The sequence below is a fragment of the Netta rufina genome (assembly GCF_964035555.1).
Source record: "Netta rufina genome assembly, chromosome: 5".
Classification (NCBI taxonomy): Eukaryota; Metazoa; Chordata; class Aves; order Anseriformes; family Anatidae; genus Netta; species Netta rufina.
In genome coordinates this window covers 11,805,963-11,821,921 of record NC_140128.1, presented here as the reverse complement: position 1 = coordinate 11,821,921, position 15,959 = coordinate 11,805,963, and the positions used below count along the sequence as shown (strand labels likewise).

General features: G+C 68.4%; 2 protein-coding genes across 2 annotated transcripts; one reads left to right on the top strand and one right to left on the bottom strand.

Annotated features, from left to right (window-relative positions):
* Window positions 1–900: 900 nt before the first annotated feature.
* SSRP1 (structure specific recognition protein 1) lies at window positions 901–6,517 on the bottom strand. Its single transcript, XM_084287357.1, has 16 exons — window positions 6,331–6,517; window positions 5,915–6,100; window positions 5,614–5,719; window positions 4,926–5,116; window positions 4,609–4,839; window positions 4,411–4,514; window positions 4,201–4,329; window positions 3,887–4,108; window positions 3,737–3,809; window positions 3,115–3,253; window positions 2,918–2,963; window positions 2,376–2,499; window positions 1,993–2,163; window positions 1,697–1,788; window positions 1,383–1,566; window positions 901–1,295 (listed from the first exon to the last, which is right to left on the bottom strand). Exons 1-16 carry the CDS (start codon window positions 6,382–6,384, stop codon window positions 1,227–1,229), a joined length of 2,121 nt encoding a protein of 706 aa, XP_084143483.1. The 5' UTR covers window positions 6,385–6,517; the 3' UTR covers window positions 901–1,226.
* A 1,822-nt stretch (window positions 6,518–8,339) lies between these two features.
* Window positions 8,340–11,054, top strand: P2RX3 (purinergic receptor P2X 3; the record flags this gene model as incomplete). Its single annotated transcript, XM_084287646.1, has 12 exons — window positions 8,340–8,479; window positions 8,719–8,854; window positions 9,028–9,099; window positions 9,193–9,259; window positions 9,343–9,436; window positions 9,535–9,612; window positions 9,716–9,857; window positions 10,147–10,283; window positions 10,369–10,462; window positions 10,547–10,612; window positions 10,707–10,784; window positions 10,932–11,054. 12 exons carry the CDS (start codon window positions 8,340–8,342, stop codon window positions 11,052–11,054), a joined length of 1,227 nt encoding a protein of 408 aa, XP_084143772.1.
* Window positions 11,055–15,959: the final 4,905 nt, after the last annotated feature.

Below are 15,959 nucleotides of genomic sequence, written 5' to 3'. Positions count from 1 at the left end.
CCCGCCCTCCCCCTGGGGCCCAGCCGGCGCTGCGGAGCCCACATCTGGAAGACATCTCCCCCCCCCCAGCCCCAGCCCCAGCCCCTCCCCAGCCCTCCTCCCTCCGCCATCTTCCCCCCCCCCCCCCTTCTTCCCTCCCCCCCCCCGTGCCCCCTTCCCTTCCCCACCCGGCGGCAGCCCCGGGCCCAGCTCCCGGTGGCGAGGCCGGAGGGCGGAGAGGAAGGGCCGGGGGGGGAGGAGGAGGGGAGGGGAGGAAGAGGAGGGGAGGAAGAGGAGGGCAAGGGGCGCCCCCCCCCCCCCTTCTTCCCCCTTCCCCCATCCCCCGGGCCCCGCTCCCGTCGCCATGGCAACGCGGGCAGGCCTCGGGCCGTCGCCATGGCAACGCGCCCCCCCCCTCCCGTTGCCATAGCGACCCTCCCCGGAGCCCCCCGCTGATGAATATTCATGAGCTCGGCCACGCCCACTCACAGACCACGCCCACTCCTCCCCGCGGGGTGCGGCCCCGGCGCCGCGTGGCGGGGAGCGCCGGGGGGCGGGGCCAAAGGGGCGGGACCATAGAGACGCGCTACCATAGAGACTAAGAGGGGAGGGAAAGGGGGGTGGGGGCACGGCGCCATGTTGAGGCCGCGCGGTCCTCCGAGCCTCCCTCAGGGCCTCCAGCGCGCCGCCCAGTGCCCGTAAATTGGCGTTTGGCGGTAGCTAATAACGGCTGCAACGGCTGCAACGCGGCCTCGGGCCCTCCCCGGGGAGCCTCGGGTGGAGGCTGGGAGGCGAGGCCGAGAAACGGAGGCGCGAGGCCAGGAAGCGAGGCCGGGGCCCACGGAGGCCTCCCCGCGCCTCAGGCCGCAGCGCCCGGCCTCCCCCCGCCACAGCCAGACGCAGGCCCCCGGCCGCTGTTTGTGTTTTTTTTTTATTCAAGGCGAATGGACCCAAGATACAAAACGGAACCAACAAAAAGAGAGAGAGCAAACCAAACCCGAGCGGTTAAAAAAAAATCATCACTGGGTGAGGAGCGGGGCTGAGGCTCCGCGCCCCCGCCTCCCGCCCCGGCCAGGCACTGAGGGCACGGGGCTGGGTGGGCGCCCTCCTGCCCTGCCCTGCCCCTGCCCCCTGCCCCTGCCCCTGAGCGGAGGCCAGGAGGGGCAGGCGCCCGCTGCAGCCCCGCAGCCCAGCCCCTCGGTCCTCCCGCTGATCTGGGAACCAGCCTGGAGCCAGCGGGGACAGCGCTAATCCGAGCCCGAGGCGGAATCCTCTGAGCTGGCAGGGGGGCTGGCGCCTCCCTCCTCCTCCGAGTCCTGCGGGAACAAGAAGGGGGCGTCAGGGGGGCAGAGCGGAGCACCCTGCGGGTGCTGGGCTCTCCCCCACCCCGCTGCAGGCCCTACCTCCTTCTTGCTCTCCGCGGAGGAGCTCTCGTCGCTGGAGACGAATTCCTTGCTCTTGAAGCTCTCGCTCAGGCTCTTGGCAGAGGACTTGGTGGAGGACGAAGACCTGGAGGCAGCGCCCTTCTTTTCTGCTTTCCCCTTCATCTGCTTCTCCTGCTTCTTCTTCTTCTTTTTAGACCTCTCCCTGTGACGGGCAGAAGGGATATGAGCCTAACCTTGCCGAGAGAGAGGCCCAGCCACCGTGAAGGCAGCAGAACTGGATCCCAGAGGCACGAAGCCCGGCCACCGCCCTCCTGCCTGCTCAGCGCACTCACGTCTTGGAGCTCTCGGACCTGCTGCCCACGCTGTACTCCTTCATGGCCTTCTCGTAGTCCCTCCTGGCATCTTCTGCCTTGCGATCCCACTCCTGCAGCAAGCGCACGAGGTCAGCAGGGCCTTCTCCTGACCACGCTCAGCCCCACCAGTCCCCACCCCACTGCTGTTACACCTCCCCGCTGCTGAGATCAAGGGTCCTGAGGCCAAGGAAGAGCCAAGCAGGGCTCCTGGAGTCCACTCTTCCCCTCCTCGAGCAGCCATTCTCACCCCTTGCATCTTTTTCCAAGTGACCCACCTCTTTCTTCTCCTTGGACATGGCTTTCCAGAGCTCCCCAGCCTTCTTGGACAGGTCCGTGATGCTGATGCCGGGGTGGTCGGACTTGATCTTCTCGCGGTTGGCGTTCAGCCAGAGCATGTAGGCGGACATGGGCCTCTTGGGGGCGTTGGGGTCTTTCCCCTTCTTGCTCTGGGCGGCAGGGAGTGGAGAGAACCAGCGTGAGAGCCTCCCAAGACCCCAAGCACTCGACCTTGCCTCATCTGCAGGGTGAGTACGAGCCCAAAGGAGGCAGAGCGTGGGCTTGGACAAGCAGCTCAGAGCTGGGTCCCTCAAAGGATCAGCGATCCACGCTCAGGGGAAGCGGGTCCCGCCCTGCAACCCCTCCAGCCACCCCCTCTCACCTCCACCTGCTTCTTGCGGGGCTTGCGGTCCTTGACGATCTTGGCCTTCTTGGCCGGCTTCTTCTCATCCCGGTCGCTGTCGCCGTCGCCGCTGGAGGAGCTGGCCGAGGCGTTGCTGTCAAACCTGCGCGAGGAAACACGGATTTGGGAACAGCCTGAGCACACGGCAAGGCCTGCCCCAAATCCTCCCAGCCCCCAGCAGCCTGCAGGCCGAGCTGAAGCGGTTGTGCTGGCACTCAGCAGCCCTCCGGGGGTTTTCCCTTACACGAACGTGGCTGATGCTTTCCTGAGTTCCCGTAAACTTTGGGCATCAACGCCGCTCAGATCAACCCCTCCCCTCCCAACAGGGCAGGCGGTGCCCCCGAGCGCCTGTCAGCCCAGGGGTCAGCCCAGAAGCGTGCCCACGGCCCCAGAATTCAGGGCCGGGGATTTATAACAATCCTACCCGGACCTGGCGCTCCCCCAGCCCCGTCCCACCACTGCCCCGACACAAATCCCTTCCAAAAGCGAGCCCTGGAGACCCCTGCCCTGCCCCTACTCACTCTTCAGCCACGTCATCGTCCTCTTCGACAGGGTTGAAGGACTCATCTGGAAGGAGAGCACGGGGGGCAGGTCAGGATGGGACCTCTCAGGGCTCAGATCCTGCCCAGGAGCAGGGCAGGACGTAACCAGAGGGGGAAGAGGCCTGGGGACAGCCCCCAAGGGTGGCCCCTCACGCACCCCCAGCCCCTGCACCCACCCGTCTCCTCCCCAGAGCCGTCGCTGCTGTCGTTGGCGTTCTCCTCGCGGATCTTGCCCTCCTCCTTCATCCTCTCCAGGTAGGCATCGTGCTGGTCCTCGTCGGAGTCGGCGTACTCGTCGTAGCTCTGCTTCATTCCCTGCGGGAGGGACGGAGTCAGAGCGCTCCCCGCGCCCCCCACGGCTGCACACACGCCACCTCTGGAAGCCAAAACCGCTGGGGTGCTCCGGGCAGGCCCCACACGCATGCACGGACACCCCCCGTGTCCCCTCCCCGTCAGGGAGCCAGGGATGGGGACAGCCAAGGTCCCCCAGGAGTGTTATCGGGGTTAGGGGGCCCCTCTCGCAACCCATGCTGGCGTTACTGGGTTTAGTCAGGGAGCACCACGGCCATGCAGAGGAAACCTGCACCAGGAGGAGGAAGAGGAGAGAGAGGAAGGGGAATCGCACGGACCTTTTTCCTCTACAAGGGCAAGGAAAGAAAAGAGAGGTGAAAAAAAAGGGGAAAAAGAGGAGGAAAAAAAAAAAAAAGCAGCAGAATCTTGGAGAAAAAGGCCGCGGCCCTGTCCCAGCCCGGCCAGCAGGGCGCAGAGGAGCGGGTCGGTGGGTGGGTGGGTGGGTACCTCCTTCAGGCCCCGGTTCTTGATGTTCAGCTTCTTGGCGTTGACGAAGTCGAAGAGCTTCCCGTACTCCTCCCTGCGGGACACAGACAGCCCTTGGGAAACCGCCCGGCGCGAGGGGCCGAGGAGGGGCTGAGCCGGCCCCGTGCCCACCTCTCGATGCTGCTGAAGGTGTACTGCGTGCCCTGCTTGGTCTCGATCTCGAAGTCGAAGGAGCGGGTGGTGGTGGTGCCGCGGGCGAAGTTGACGAAGGAGATCTCGTCGAAGCGGATGTGCACGGGCGGCTTGTGCACGTAGATGAAGCCGCGCTCCAGCGGGTACAGCAGCCCCGAGCTGGCCTTGTAGGAGCAGGTGATGCACTGCGCTCCCGAGTGCCTGGGGGGGGGCAAACGCGGCCACGTCGCAGCGCTCTGGGGGGCGAACACCCGAAATTTCCCCGCCCGCCCGAGGCCGCGGCGTGCCCTCACCCCTGGAAGTTGCCAGGCACGGTGATCTTGCGGTTGACCAGCGCCTTCATGACGCGGCTGACCATCTCGTAGAGGGAGCCGGACATGTTCTTGGTCAGCCGGCCCTCGAAGCGCTTCTCCACCTCCTCCCTGCGTGGAAAAAAGGAGAGGCTGAGGATTTGGGGCCGGGGGGTTCCTCGCCAGGCCCCAGGGGCAGGGAGGGGAGCTCACTCGTTCATGTTGAGGGTCAGCGAGATGTCCTCGTCCTTGGAGAAGAGCAGGATGAGGAAGTGGTAGCGGGTCTGGCCCTGCTTTATGGGGGGATCCAGGCTGATCTGAAAGGAGACGAGGAGCTGAGGACCACGAAACCCCAAAAGCCATCGCCCTTCCCCGAGGGAGGACCCACCGGCCCTGCCCCTCCCTCCTCACCACGAAGAACATCTGCCGCTGGTCCTTGTGTGGCAGCAGGAAGAGGCGCAGCACGGTGGTGTAGGGGATCTTGTAGTCGAAGGTCTTGCCGTGCAGGTGCAGGAAGGTGGGGTAGATGCGGATGTCGTAGCGCCCGCGGGGCGTCAGGCACTGCAGCTCCCGGAAGATGCAGATGGCATCGCCCGTGGCCTGGATCACGTCCGCCTTGGACAGGACGTTCTGCGCGAAGGCCTGCGAGGAAAAGGGAGCCTCGGGCACGGATCTGGGCACCCGGAGACCCCCGGGGTGCCCCCTCCATCCCCCAGCCCCCGGCTCACCTCCACGGGGTCCACGCCGTCCTCCTGGGTGGGGGGCACGTAGAAGCGCACCTCCATGAGCGAGACCTCGGCGTCGTCGTTCTGGTGGAACTCCAGCGTCACCTCGTTCTTGCCCGTGGTGCACTGCGAGACGTTGCTGAGGGGGATCTCGAACACCGGCTGCTCCCCGATGTCGAAGGAGAGGAGCTGCCCTGCACGGGGCCGGGGGGTGAGAACCCGAGGCCCACCCCGCGAGGCCGCTCTCCTCCCAGACCCAGCAGTGCCTCTCCCCTTCGCATTTCCACGCTTTCCACCACCATCTCCAGGCTTTCTCCTCCCAGCTGGGGCTCCGGAGGATGGCATTGACCAGAGATAAAAAGGAGGGATGTTTTTTTTCCCATTTTGCCCGCTCTCAGAGCAGGGAGGAGCACCCAGCAGCCCCCCTCTGCCAGACACAGCTCCCATGCAGGCTTCTCCTTCACGCTGCGCATCCTCTGCCTATAAAACCTTCCCCCAGAGAATTTGGGACTTGTATGGACATCTCCTGCTCTCCTGGGATGGAGGATGCCCAAAACCAGGGCTAGGAAGGGGACAGCTGCCCGGAGGAGCCCCCTGAAGCTGGGAGCTGCAGGAACAAGCACGGGGTGGGACGGGACCCCCCCGGCCCCACCGCCTGGAGGCAGCCCCTGCCCCAATTACCGCGACTCACCTCCGAACCTCACCGTGCCCCAGTTCCAGCCCTTCACGCACAGGTCCTTCTCCGCCAGCTCCAGGCGATAGTGGGCCTTGAAGAAATCCGACAGCTTGTCGAACTCCTGCCAACAGGGAACGCTGTCAGAGAGCCCCGCGGGCACCGTCCGGAGCCCCCACAGGGGACAGAGCCCCCGGAAACGAGGCAAACGGGGAGAAAAACGGGGGTCAGCTCTCGCTGGGGGGGAAGGGGGCGTTGTAGGGCGATGCCCGGACACACAGAGGAGGAAGGATGGGAGCAAACAGCGCCGGGGGCTCACCGATTCCCGGAACCCATCGTATTTGTAGACATGGCCGTTCTTGGTGAGCAGCTTGAGGCCGTGGCCGAGGGCCACGCGGCGCCACACGCCCTCGGCCAGCTCCGAGGCCTGGATGTTGTCCACCTTCCCCGTCTTGCTGTTCTTGAAGATCACGCCCTGGCGGCTCAGCCGCAGCCGGCCGTCGTTCTGGGGGGGCAGCGGGCGTCAGGCTCCCCCCCGACACCCCCGGGGGCTGCCCCGCCGGGCACGGAGCCCCCCCACGGGGCGACCTCCCCAAATCCCGGCAGGTTTTGTTCTCCACACGCCCCTGACCACCCTCGTTTGGGGTTTGGGTGGCCCAAAACACCCCCAGGCGGGATGGACAGGGTGGGATTGGGGTGGGATTGGGGTGGGATGGGCCCCCCCCCGCTGCTCACCATAGAGCCCTTCACCTCCTGGTAGATCTCGTTGAACTCCAGCGTGTCGGCCATGGCCAATGGGGCCGGGGGGAGCCGGCGGCGGCCCCGGGGGCTTTTTGGGGGGAGGAGGAGGGGGCCCAGGCCAGGCTCTGCTCAGATCCCCCCCGGGGGGGGCCGGCATGCCCTGGCGCGGGGACGCTGAGCACTGAGGAGCTGCTGGGGGGGGAGAAACCACAGGGGTGAGCACAGCGAGGAGGAGGCGCCCCGGCGGCACCACGTGGCCCTACAGCACCCCGTGGCCCCATACAGCACCCCCATGTCCCCACACACCCCCCTGTGGCCCCATACAGCCCCCCCGTGGCCCTACAGCACCCTCATGGCCCCATACAGCCCCCCACAACCCCATACAGCCCCTGTGGCCCCATACGGCCCCCCCGTGGCCCCATACGGCCCTATCTCTCCCCCTACAACCCCATATCCCCCCCCACGGCCCTACAACCCCCCTCCCAGCTCCCCCCCACACCCCAGCGGGGTGCTGCCCCCCGGGGGGCCCCCCCCCATCCACCACCCCCTTACCCCACCCCCCCCGGCCCCATAAACCCGCCCCCCACCCCAAAAAACGCCCCCCCCCAAAAAAAATCCCGCCCCCACCCCAAAACCTCCCCCCCCTCCCCCAAAATTAAACCTCACCCCCCACCCTTGGGGGTCCCCCCCCCCCAAAAAATCCGCCCCCCCCCCCGCACCGCCGCCACTTTTCCCGCCTGCGCAACACGCACCTCCCCCCCCGGCCTTCCTCCTCCTCCTCCTCCTCCTCCTCCTCTTCCCCCCCCCCCGCCGGAACCCGCCCCCGCTTCCGCCATAGAGAGGGCGCCGCGCCGTGGAGGACTAGAGCGGCACCCCCCCCCCCCCCCCAAAAAATAATCCGGGGGGGCCCCGCGGGGATCATAGAGATGCGGGGGGGGGGAAGCCTGAGGGCAGCGGGGGGCGCAGCGCCCCCAAAAAGGGATGGGGGGCACGGGGGGGACCCCTAAAGGCCGGAGGGGGCCCAAAAGGTGTATGGGGTGTCCCGAAGCCCTGCATGGACGCCCCATAAATGGGGGACCCCAAAAAAGGGGGACCCCAAACAAGGGGCACCACAAACAAGGGGCACCCCCAAAGCCCTACGAGGACACCCCAAACAGGGAACCCCAAAGAAGAGGCACCAAGGGGCGCCCCAAACAAAGGGGACCCCAAACAGGGCTCACACTATACAAGGGGCACCCCAAACAAGGGGCACCCTATATAAGGGTCACCCCAAACAAAGGGGACCCCAAACAAAGGGGCACCCTATACAAGGAGCACCCCAAACAAGGGGCACCCCAAATAAGGGGCACCCTATATAAGGGTCACCTCAAACAAAGGGGACCCCCAAACAAAAGGGCACCCTATACAAGGGGCATCCCATATAAGGGGCACCCCAAAGCCCTACGAGGACACCCCAAACAGGAACCCCAAAGAAGAGGCACCAAGGGGTGCCCCAAACAAGGAGCACCCCAAATAAGGGTCACCCTATATAAGGGTCACCCCAAACAAAGGGGACCCCAAACAAAGGGCACCCTATACAAGGGGCACCCCAAACTAGGGGCACCCCACACAAGGCTCACCCCACACAAAGGCCACCCCACACAGGGGGCCCCCCAGCCCTGCCCCACCCCCCCGAGCCCCCATCCTTCTGCCCAGCCCCTTGCTGTCCCCTCTGCGCCCCCCAAAACCTCTCCCTGCCCCCTGCACCCCCCCATCTCCCCCCACCCCCCCCATACCCCCCCCACACACCCCCACCCCCCCCATCTCCCCCCCACCCCCTGCCCCTTCCCTCCCCCTCCCTCCCCACGCCCACGCCCTCCCCCTCCCTCCCCCGCCCCCCCCCCGCCTCTGCACCACCCCAGCTGCCCAGCACCCTGCCAGCCCCTCACCAGATCCCCACCAGATCCCCGCCAGATCCCCGGCAGATCCCCGGCAGCCCCCCAGCAGCCCCCCCCCGGCCCCCCATGCCCCCCCCGCGCCCCCAGCCCTCCTGCCTCTCCGACTTCTTCGCCTACGAGACCCCCAAGTCGGTGGTGGTGAAGAGCTGGGTGGTGGGCGCCGTCAACCGCGCCGTGCAGCTCCTCATCCTCTCCTACTTCATCGGGTGAGACCCCCCCCCGACCCCCCCACACCCCCACACACCCCCCCGGGACCCCCCTCGCCTCCCCCAGGTCCTCGGGGACACGAGGTGCCACAGTCGGGTGCCAGCGGGCGCCCGTGACCCTAAGGGGTGGCACGGGGAGGAGCAGGGGGGGCGCACACACAAGTGGCTGTGGTGGGGGCGTGGGGGGGGGTCCCTGCCGCTCCCCCCGCTCACCCCCGTGGGGTTTGGGGTGCCGGCAGCTGGGTGTTCCTGCACGAGAAGGCGTACCAGGTGCGGGACACCACCCTCGAGTCCTCCGTGGTCACCAAGGTCAAGGGCGTGGGGCGGTATGGGGACCGCGTCCTGGACACCGCCGACTACGTCACCCCCCCGCAGGTAACGGCACCCCCAGGGGGGGTTTGGGGTCGGTCCCTGCGTGTGGTGCCCACGATCCCATACGGGACACCGGGCACATCCTCCCCGCGGGCAGTCCTGCCCCAAATAACCCCACAACCTCCCCAAAACGCTGTGGGGTGGTGGTGACCCCCACCCCGTCCCCCTCGCCCCAGGGCACCTCGGTGTTCGTGGTGGTCACCAGGCAGATCCTGACGGAGAACCAGGCGCAGGGCGTCTGCCCCGAGGTAAGGGGCCGGGGGGGACACGGGGGGCACCAGTGTGTGTGTGCATGTGTGTGTGCCCCCCCAAAAATCCCAAATTATCCCCCCACCCCGCAGAGCGAAGCCACCTACCGCTGCGCCACGGACCGCGACTGCCGGGGGAAGAGCCTCACCACAGGCAGCGGTGAGTTTGGGGGTTATTTTGGGGGGGGTATCCCCAAAAATCCTACGGGATGAGCCCCCCCCGGTGCTGACCACTGCTCCCAGGGGTGCTGACGGGGCGCTGCGTGCCCTACAACGACACCCTGCGCACCTGCGAGATCCGCGGCTGGTGCCCGCCCGAGGTGGACACCGTCAGCGTGTGAGTCCTGGGGGCGGGGGGGAATAAAACAGGGGAGGGGGGCAGCGGGTCTGCGGCCCCCTCCCCTTCAGGCACCCCCCCGGCTCCTCGCCCCGCAGCCCGGTGATGCTGGAGGCCGAGAACTTCACCCTCTTCATCAAGAACAGCGTCCGCTTCCCGCTCTTCGGCTTCGAGAAGTGAGCGGCACCGCAGGGACAGGGGACGGGGTATCCCCTGCTGGCACCTCACGGCCCTGTGTGTCCCCTGCCACGTCCCCTTTTGTCCCCTGTCCCCCCCCAGGGCCAATCTGCCCCCCCAGGCCAGCGCGGAGGAGCTGCGGCGCTGCCGCTTCCACCCCGAGCGGCAGCCGCTCTGCCCCATCCTGCGGCTGGGCGACGTGGCGCGCTTCGCCGGGCAGGACTTCGCTGCCCTGGCCACCACCGTGAGCCAGGGGGACACGGGGGGGGCACGGGGACACGCTCACAGGGGGCGCGGGGGGCGTGGGGACACGGGGACGCAGCAGCGAGGGGAGTGGAGCGCATGGGTGCTGGAATGTGGGGACGTGGGGGTGTGGAATATAGGGGCACGGGAGCGTGGGGCATGGCGTGTGGGGACGTGGCAGCGTGGGACACGTGGGTTTAGGGCTGGGGGGTGTGCGACACGGGAAAATGGGGCTGTGGGGACAGGGGGATGAGGGGCACAGGGTGCATCTCGCCCTCCCGGCTGGGCAGGGGGGGGTGCTGGGCATCAAGATCGGCTGGGTGTGCGACCTGGACCGCTCGTGGGAGCTGTGCCTGCCCCGCTACTCCTTCACCCGCCTGGACGGCGTCACCCGGCACAGCCCCAGCTCCCCCGGGTACAACTTCAGGTAGGGCCGGGTCACCGCCCGGCGTGGGGACAGCGGGCTGGGGACAGCAGGGTGCCATGGGGCCATGGGGCCGCGTTCCCCGCAGGCACGCCCACTACTACCGCGGGCACAACGGCACCGAGCTGCGCACCCTCACCAAGGCCTTCGGCATCCGCTTCGATGTCCTGGTGTACGGCAACGTACGTATGGGGTGCGGCGCCCCGCGGACCTATAGGGGCTGTAGGGCCAACCCCGCACGCTCACACCACGCTGGCTCCCCGCAGGCTGGGAAATTCGGCATCGTCCCCACGCTCATCAACACCGTGGCCGCCTTCACCTCTATCGGCGTGGTGAGTCAGCCCGGGGCGGGGGGCACACCGATGCCCTACAGCGTTGTGGGGACCCCCCCGGGCAGCCCCCAGCCCCAACGGTGCCGCCCCGTAGGGCACGGTGCTGTGCGATATCATCCTGCTCAACTTCCTGAAGGGCGCTGAGCACTACAAGGCCCGCAAGTTCGAGGAGGTGAGCGGCCAGGCCGGGACATTTCGGGGGCTGGGGCCGTGCTGGGGGGGCAGGCCCTAAAAGGGTGGGGGCGTGGGGCTGGGGGTTACACGCAGAGCCCCCCGGGTGCCACAGGGGCTGATGAGGTGCCTGTGCCCTGCCCCCCAGGTGCCAGAGGCCAGCGTGCCCCCCGCCCCCAGCAGCCCCACGGCGGGTGCCCCCAGGGCCATGGGGGACCAGGGCCGGGAGAAGCAGTCCACCGACTCGGGCACCTCCTCGCTCGGCCTCTAGCCCTGGGTGCCGTGGGGCAGCCCCCCCTTTGCAATCAATTCCCCCTCTCCCTCCCCTCCAGAGCCCCCCAGCCCCGCGCCACGGCACCAACCCCTTCCCCATGCTGCCAACGGGACAGGGACGGGGGGACGCACGGGGACACGGGGCATGGAGGGGCTGTGGGGCGCACATGGCACAGGCAATCCTATAAGGGGCACGGCAGGACCCCAGCCCCCAGGTGAGGAGTGGGGATGGGGACAGGGACAGCAAGGGGGGGCTGCAGCCCTGAGGCAGGCACGGGGGCTCTGCAGTGCCCCATGGAAATGGCAGGGGGGGTGTGGGGGCATGGGGCCGGGGTGGCCACAGGGGTGGCAGCAGGGCACAAGGGAATTGTGGGGTCGTGGGGGGGCTGAGGGGTAACGGGTGGCAGCGGGGGCATGGGGACACGGGGAATGGGGTGTCCCCAGGTGGTGGGAGCCAGGGCCATGGGGGTGTCAGAGGGGCCAAGGGCTGGGGGTGAGGGACAGGGGTGGTGCTGGGGCTGTGGGGGTGGCGAGGGACACGGGGTGGTGCTGGGGACTGGTCCAGGAGCAGCCGAGGGGATGCAGAGCCCCCTGACCCCAATAAACCTCCGTCACACAGCCCCCTGTCTGTTCCCTCTGTGGGGGGAGAGCGAGGGGGCCATGAGTCGGCTGCAGGGGCTATGGGGTGAGAGGACGGGGCTGTCAGAGCAGTGCTGCCGAACCGGGGTGGCCGTGGCCGGGTGCCCCCACAGGGAGGGGACCTGTGCCCACTGCAGGTCACAGAGGGACCTCGTTCCCAACACCCGGCTCTGCTCTCTGTCCCCACCACAGCCTGGGACCCCCCACCCACGGCCCTACACCAGAGCCACCCGGTGTCCCCCCTGAACACAGAGGCCAGGCAAGAGCAGCGGTGCCAGCAGCTGAGGCTTTACTGGGAGCTGGGCTGTGGGTGCAGCCCGTGCTGCGGGGCGGGCAGGGGGTGCCCAGCGGGGCACTGAGCCGGGGGGCATCCGGGCGACAGCTCCAGGACTCTCGTTTATTGGGACAGCGCCCTCAGTACTCGCAGATGAAGGGCAGCCTCACCCGGCACCTCGTGCTCCTCCAGCGCCCATCTGGGGACAGGAGCTGGGGTCAGGCCCCGCACCCAGCAGCCCCCCAGCCCCCCTGTGCTCCCCCCCACGCACACCCGGGTTCAGCCCCACAGCCCCCTACCATCTCCTGCCACAACACCCCCCGGCATCCTCCCGTCCCCCCAGCCCAGCGCTTCTCAGGGCCCCGGCTCCCAGCACAGCCCCCCCAAGCCCCCCGAGCCCCCCGGGCACTGACTTGCGGTGCAGAGGGTGGTGCAGAAGCGCCCCGTGAGCAGGGGGTAGCCGTGCAGCCAGAAGGCGAAGTTCCAGCCGCTGCGGTCAGACCAGTGGCAGAACACGCTGCCGCCCTGCAGGGTCACCGGCGTCACCCTGGGGGACACCCCTGGGGACACCCCTGGGGACACCCCCGGGGACACCCTGGGGACACCCCTGGGGACACCCACAGGGCCAAGATGTCCAGGGGTACTGGGGTGGGGGCTGCTGGGATGGAGAACGGGACTGGGACCCCGCGACGGGGGTCCCGGTGCGGACACGTGCCCGCGGCCCCTTACCACGGGCCGGGTGATGGCCCCGATCCAGATGCGCCGGTTGTTGATGCGGGCGCGAGCCCTGCACTGCAGCAGGACGTTGGTGCGGTAGCTGTGGATGGAGGCCAGGCGGCCGCGGTAGCAGCGGGAGCACACGCGCTGTGGGGGGACGGCGCCGGTTACGGGGCCGCGCCAGGGCCGGGCGGCAGCGGGACCCCCGGCGCGGTCCCCCAGCCCTGCCCACCTGCGCGGTGTGGAAGTTCTGGCAGCGCCGCACGATGATGTAGCGGAAGGTGCGGGCGCTCTGCGGCTCCGTGATGTTCAGCGCCTCCGTCTCGGCCTCCAGCGGGCACTCCTCGGCCTCGGCCTCGGCCTCCAGCTCCGGCTCTGGCTCCAGCTCCAGGTCCGGCTCCTCCACCTTGGCCACCTCGGAGGGGCCGGCGGCTGGGGACGGTGCTGGGCGTCACTGCGGTGTCCCCGCGGCACCCTCGGGCGTCCCTGCGGCTCCCCGGGGACACTCACCCAGGTGGCGGGCAGAGGCCGTGCCCAGCAGGGCCAGGGCGAGGAGCAGGCAGGGCCGCATGGTGCTGGGGGCTGCGGGGACACGGAGGGCCTGGGGGGACCCCCTTGGCCTGGGGCCGTCTGGCCCCGGGGGACGGCCCCAGAGACCGGGGACCCTCGGCCAGCCACGGTGCCACCCCATAAACCCAGTGCCCAGAGCCACCCCCATGACCCCGATCCCCAGTGCCACCCCCACAGCCCCAGTCCCCAGCACCACCCCGTGTCCCTCACGACCCCCAGCATCCCCAACACCACCCCGTCCCTCGCCCCCAGCCCTTTGTCCCTCTGACACCCCCCATGGTCCTGGCCCCCACTACCCCTGGGGACACCCCATTCCCATGTCCCCATGCCCCTGCTGCCGCCCCTTACCCCTCAGCCCCCCCATAACCTCCCAATTCTCTCATGCCCTGCTGCCCCCCTGTCCCTACCACCCCCGGCCCCGTGTTCCCCGTGCCCCCACGTCCCCCCGCCACCTCCATGGGGCACTGCAGAGCCCCCATGCCTGCCCCAGGGCTGCAGCCCCCAGCCCCAGCCCGTTGCTCAGGGCTGCAGCCCCCCCTCGCCGTCCCCGTCCCCGTCCCCGTCCCCGCTCCTCACCTGGGGGCTGGGGGAGCTCTGCCCGCCGCGGCCCTTATAGGGGTGCCGGGGCCACGTGTCCCCCGCAGCCTTGCGCCACCCCGGCCCGGCCCCAAGCCACCAACCGCCAGCGGCTCTGCCCAGAGGGGACACTGGGGGGGACCGGGGGGGGCCGCGGACACGTTGGCCGCTTGCCCGAGGCCGCTTCCTCCCCCGGTGGCCGCGGGGCCCCGCAGTGGCCGGTGCCAGCCGTTGGCCGCAGGACCACCACCCTCCGGGGCACCCCGAGCCCCCTGCCCACGGGGTCCCCGCTCAGAGCCAGCGTGTTCCCAAGGGAAGGTCCTGCTGCACACACTCGGTCTCCTTTTGGGACACGGTCGCCCACCCAGCTGGTGCAGTGTTTCTGGATCCCGGCAAGGCTTTCCCTACGTTTCTCGAGCATCCTGCTGGACAAAATGCCCCGCGGGCAGCTGGGCACAGCGCAGTGCAGGGTGGGCAGCTGCCTGGCGGGTGGGCTAAGGGGGCTCACATCTGGTGGCCGGTCACCAGTGGGGTTCCCCGGGGCTCCATTTTAGGGCCACTTCTCTTCAGCGTTTTCCTCAATGACTGGGGTTGCTCAGCCCCGAGCAGAGCAGGCTGAGGGGAGGCCTCATGGCGGCCTGCAGCTCCCTCACGAGGGGAGCGGAGGGGCAGGCGCTGAGCTCTGCTCTCTGGGGACAGCGACAGGACCCGAGGGAACGGCATGGAGCTGGGACAGGGGAGGGTCAGGCTGGGGGTTAGGGAAAGGGTCTGCACCCAGAGCATTAAAGAGAAGGCTGGGATATACACACTGCAGTCAGGCTCTGCCTCTTGCTGTCTGACCAGGAAGAACAAGCAGGCAGTGTTTTCTCCCTGGCCGTGCCGTGATGGCCCTTCACCCCGTGACAGTGATGGTGGCAGGGGACAGGCTGCTGCTGGTGGTGTCTGGGTTGCAGGGGACGGGGCAGTGGTATCGGGGGATGGCGGCAGGCAATAGGTGGTGGTGTAACGCTCACAGGGCTGCCCAGAGGCTGATGGCCGTTGGGGCCAACAGCCCGCACCAGCAGCTTTGGGGCCCCGTGTCCGCAGGGAGGGGAAGTGGCCTTGGGCATGGGGCCAAACTCCCCTGCCACCCTGGGGTCCCCCCATCAGCAGCACCCTGTCCCCCAGCATTGCCTAACACTGCCCAGGACAGCAGCAGCTGCCTTAGCAGCAAGGGCACGTGCTGGCTCACGGACATCTTGTGCCCACCAGGACGCCCAGGTCCTTCTGCAGAGCCCCTCTCCAGCTGGGTGGGCCCCAGCGCGTTGTGGTGCCTGGGGATGTTCCCCCCCAGGGGCACGGCAGGACACTTAGAGCACCCTGAGCTGGAAGGGTGACACAAGGAGCATTGAGACCAACCCCTGGTTCCTCAAAAGAGCACCCAAAAACCAGACCCTGACTCTGAGAGCTTTGTTCAAAAGCTTCTACAACTCTGTCAGGCTCAGTGCTGTGCCCACTGCCCTGGGGAGCCTGTCCCAGTGCCCGACCACCTCTGGGTGCAGCATCTTTCCCTAACCCCCAGCCTGACCCTCCCCTGTCCCAGCTCCATGCCATCCCCTCGGGTCCTGTCGCTGTCCCCAGAGAGCAGAGCTCAGCGCCTGCCCCTCCGCTCCCCTCGTGAGGGAGCTGCAGGCCGCCATGAGGCCTCCCCTCGGCCTGCTCTGCTCTGGGCTGAGCAACCCCAGTCATTCAGGAAAACGCTGAAGAGAAGAGGCCCTAAAATGGAGCCCCGGGGAACCCCACTGGTGACCGGCCACCAGATGTGAGCCCCTTTAGCCCACCCGCCAGGCAGCTGCCCACCCTGCACTGCGCTGTGCCCAGCTGCCCGCGGGGCATTTTGTCCAGCAGGATGCTCGAGAAACGTAGGGAAAGCCTTGCTGGGATCCAGAAACACTGCACCAGCTGGGTGGGCGACCGTGTCCCAAAAGGAGACCGAGTGTGTGCAGCAGGACCTTCCCTTGGGAACACGCTGGCTCTGAGCGGGGACCCCGTGGGCAGGGGGCTCGGGGTGCCCCGGAGGGTGGTGGTCCTGCGGCCAACGGCTGGCACCGGCCACTGCGGGGCCCCGCGGCCACCGGGGGAGGAAGC

Excerpts from the sequence above, each read along its gene's own strand:
- SSRP1 (XM_084287357.1), bottom strand. The coding sequence starts at position 6,384 with ATGGCCGACACGCTGGAGTTCAACGAGATCTACCAGGAGGTGAAGGGC. Across the intron at positions 2,164-2,375 it reads CCCGCAAGAAGCAGGTGGAG|AGCAAGAAGGGGAAAGACCC; the intron begins GTGAGAGGGGGT and ends CCTGCCGCCCAG. Across the intron at positions 1,567-1,696 it reads AGGTCCGAGAGCTCCAAGAC|GGAGAGGTCTAAAAAGAAGA; the intron begins GTGAGTGCGCTG and ends TGCCCGTCACAG.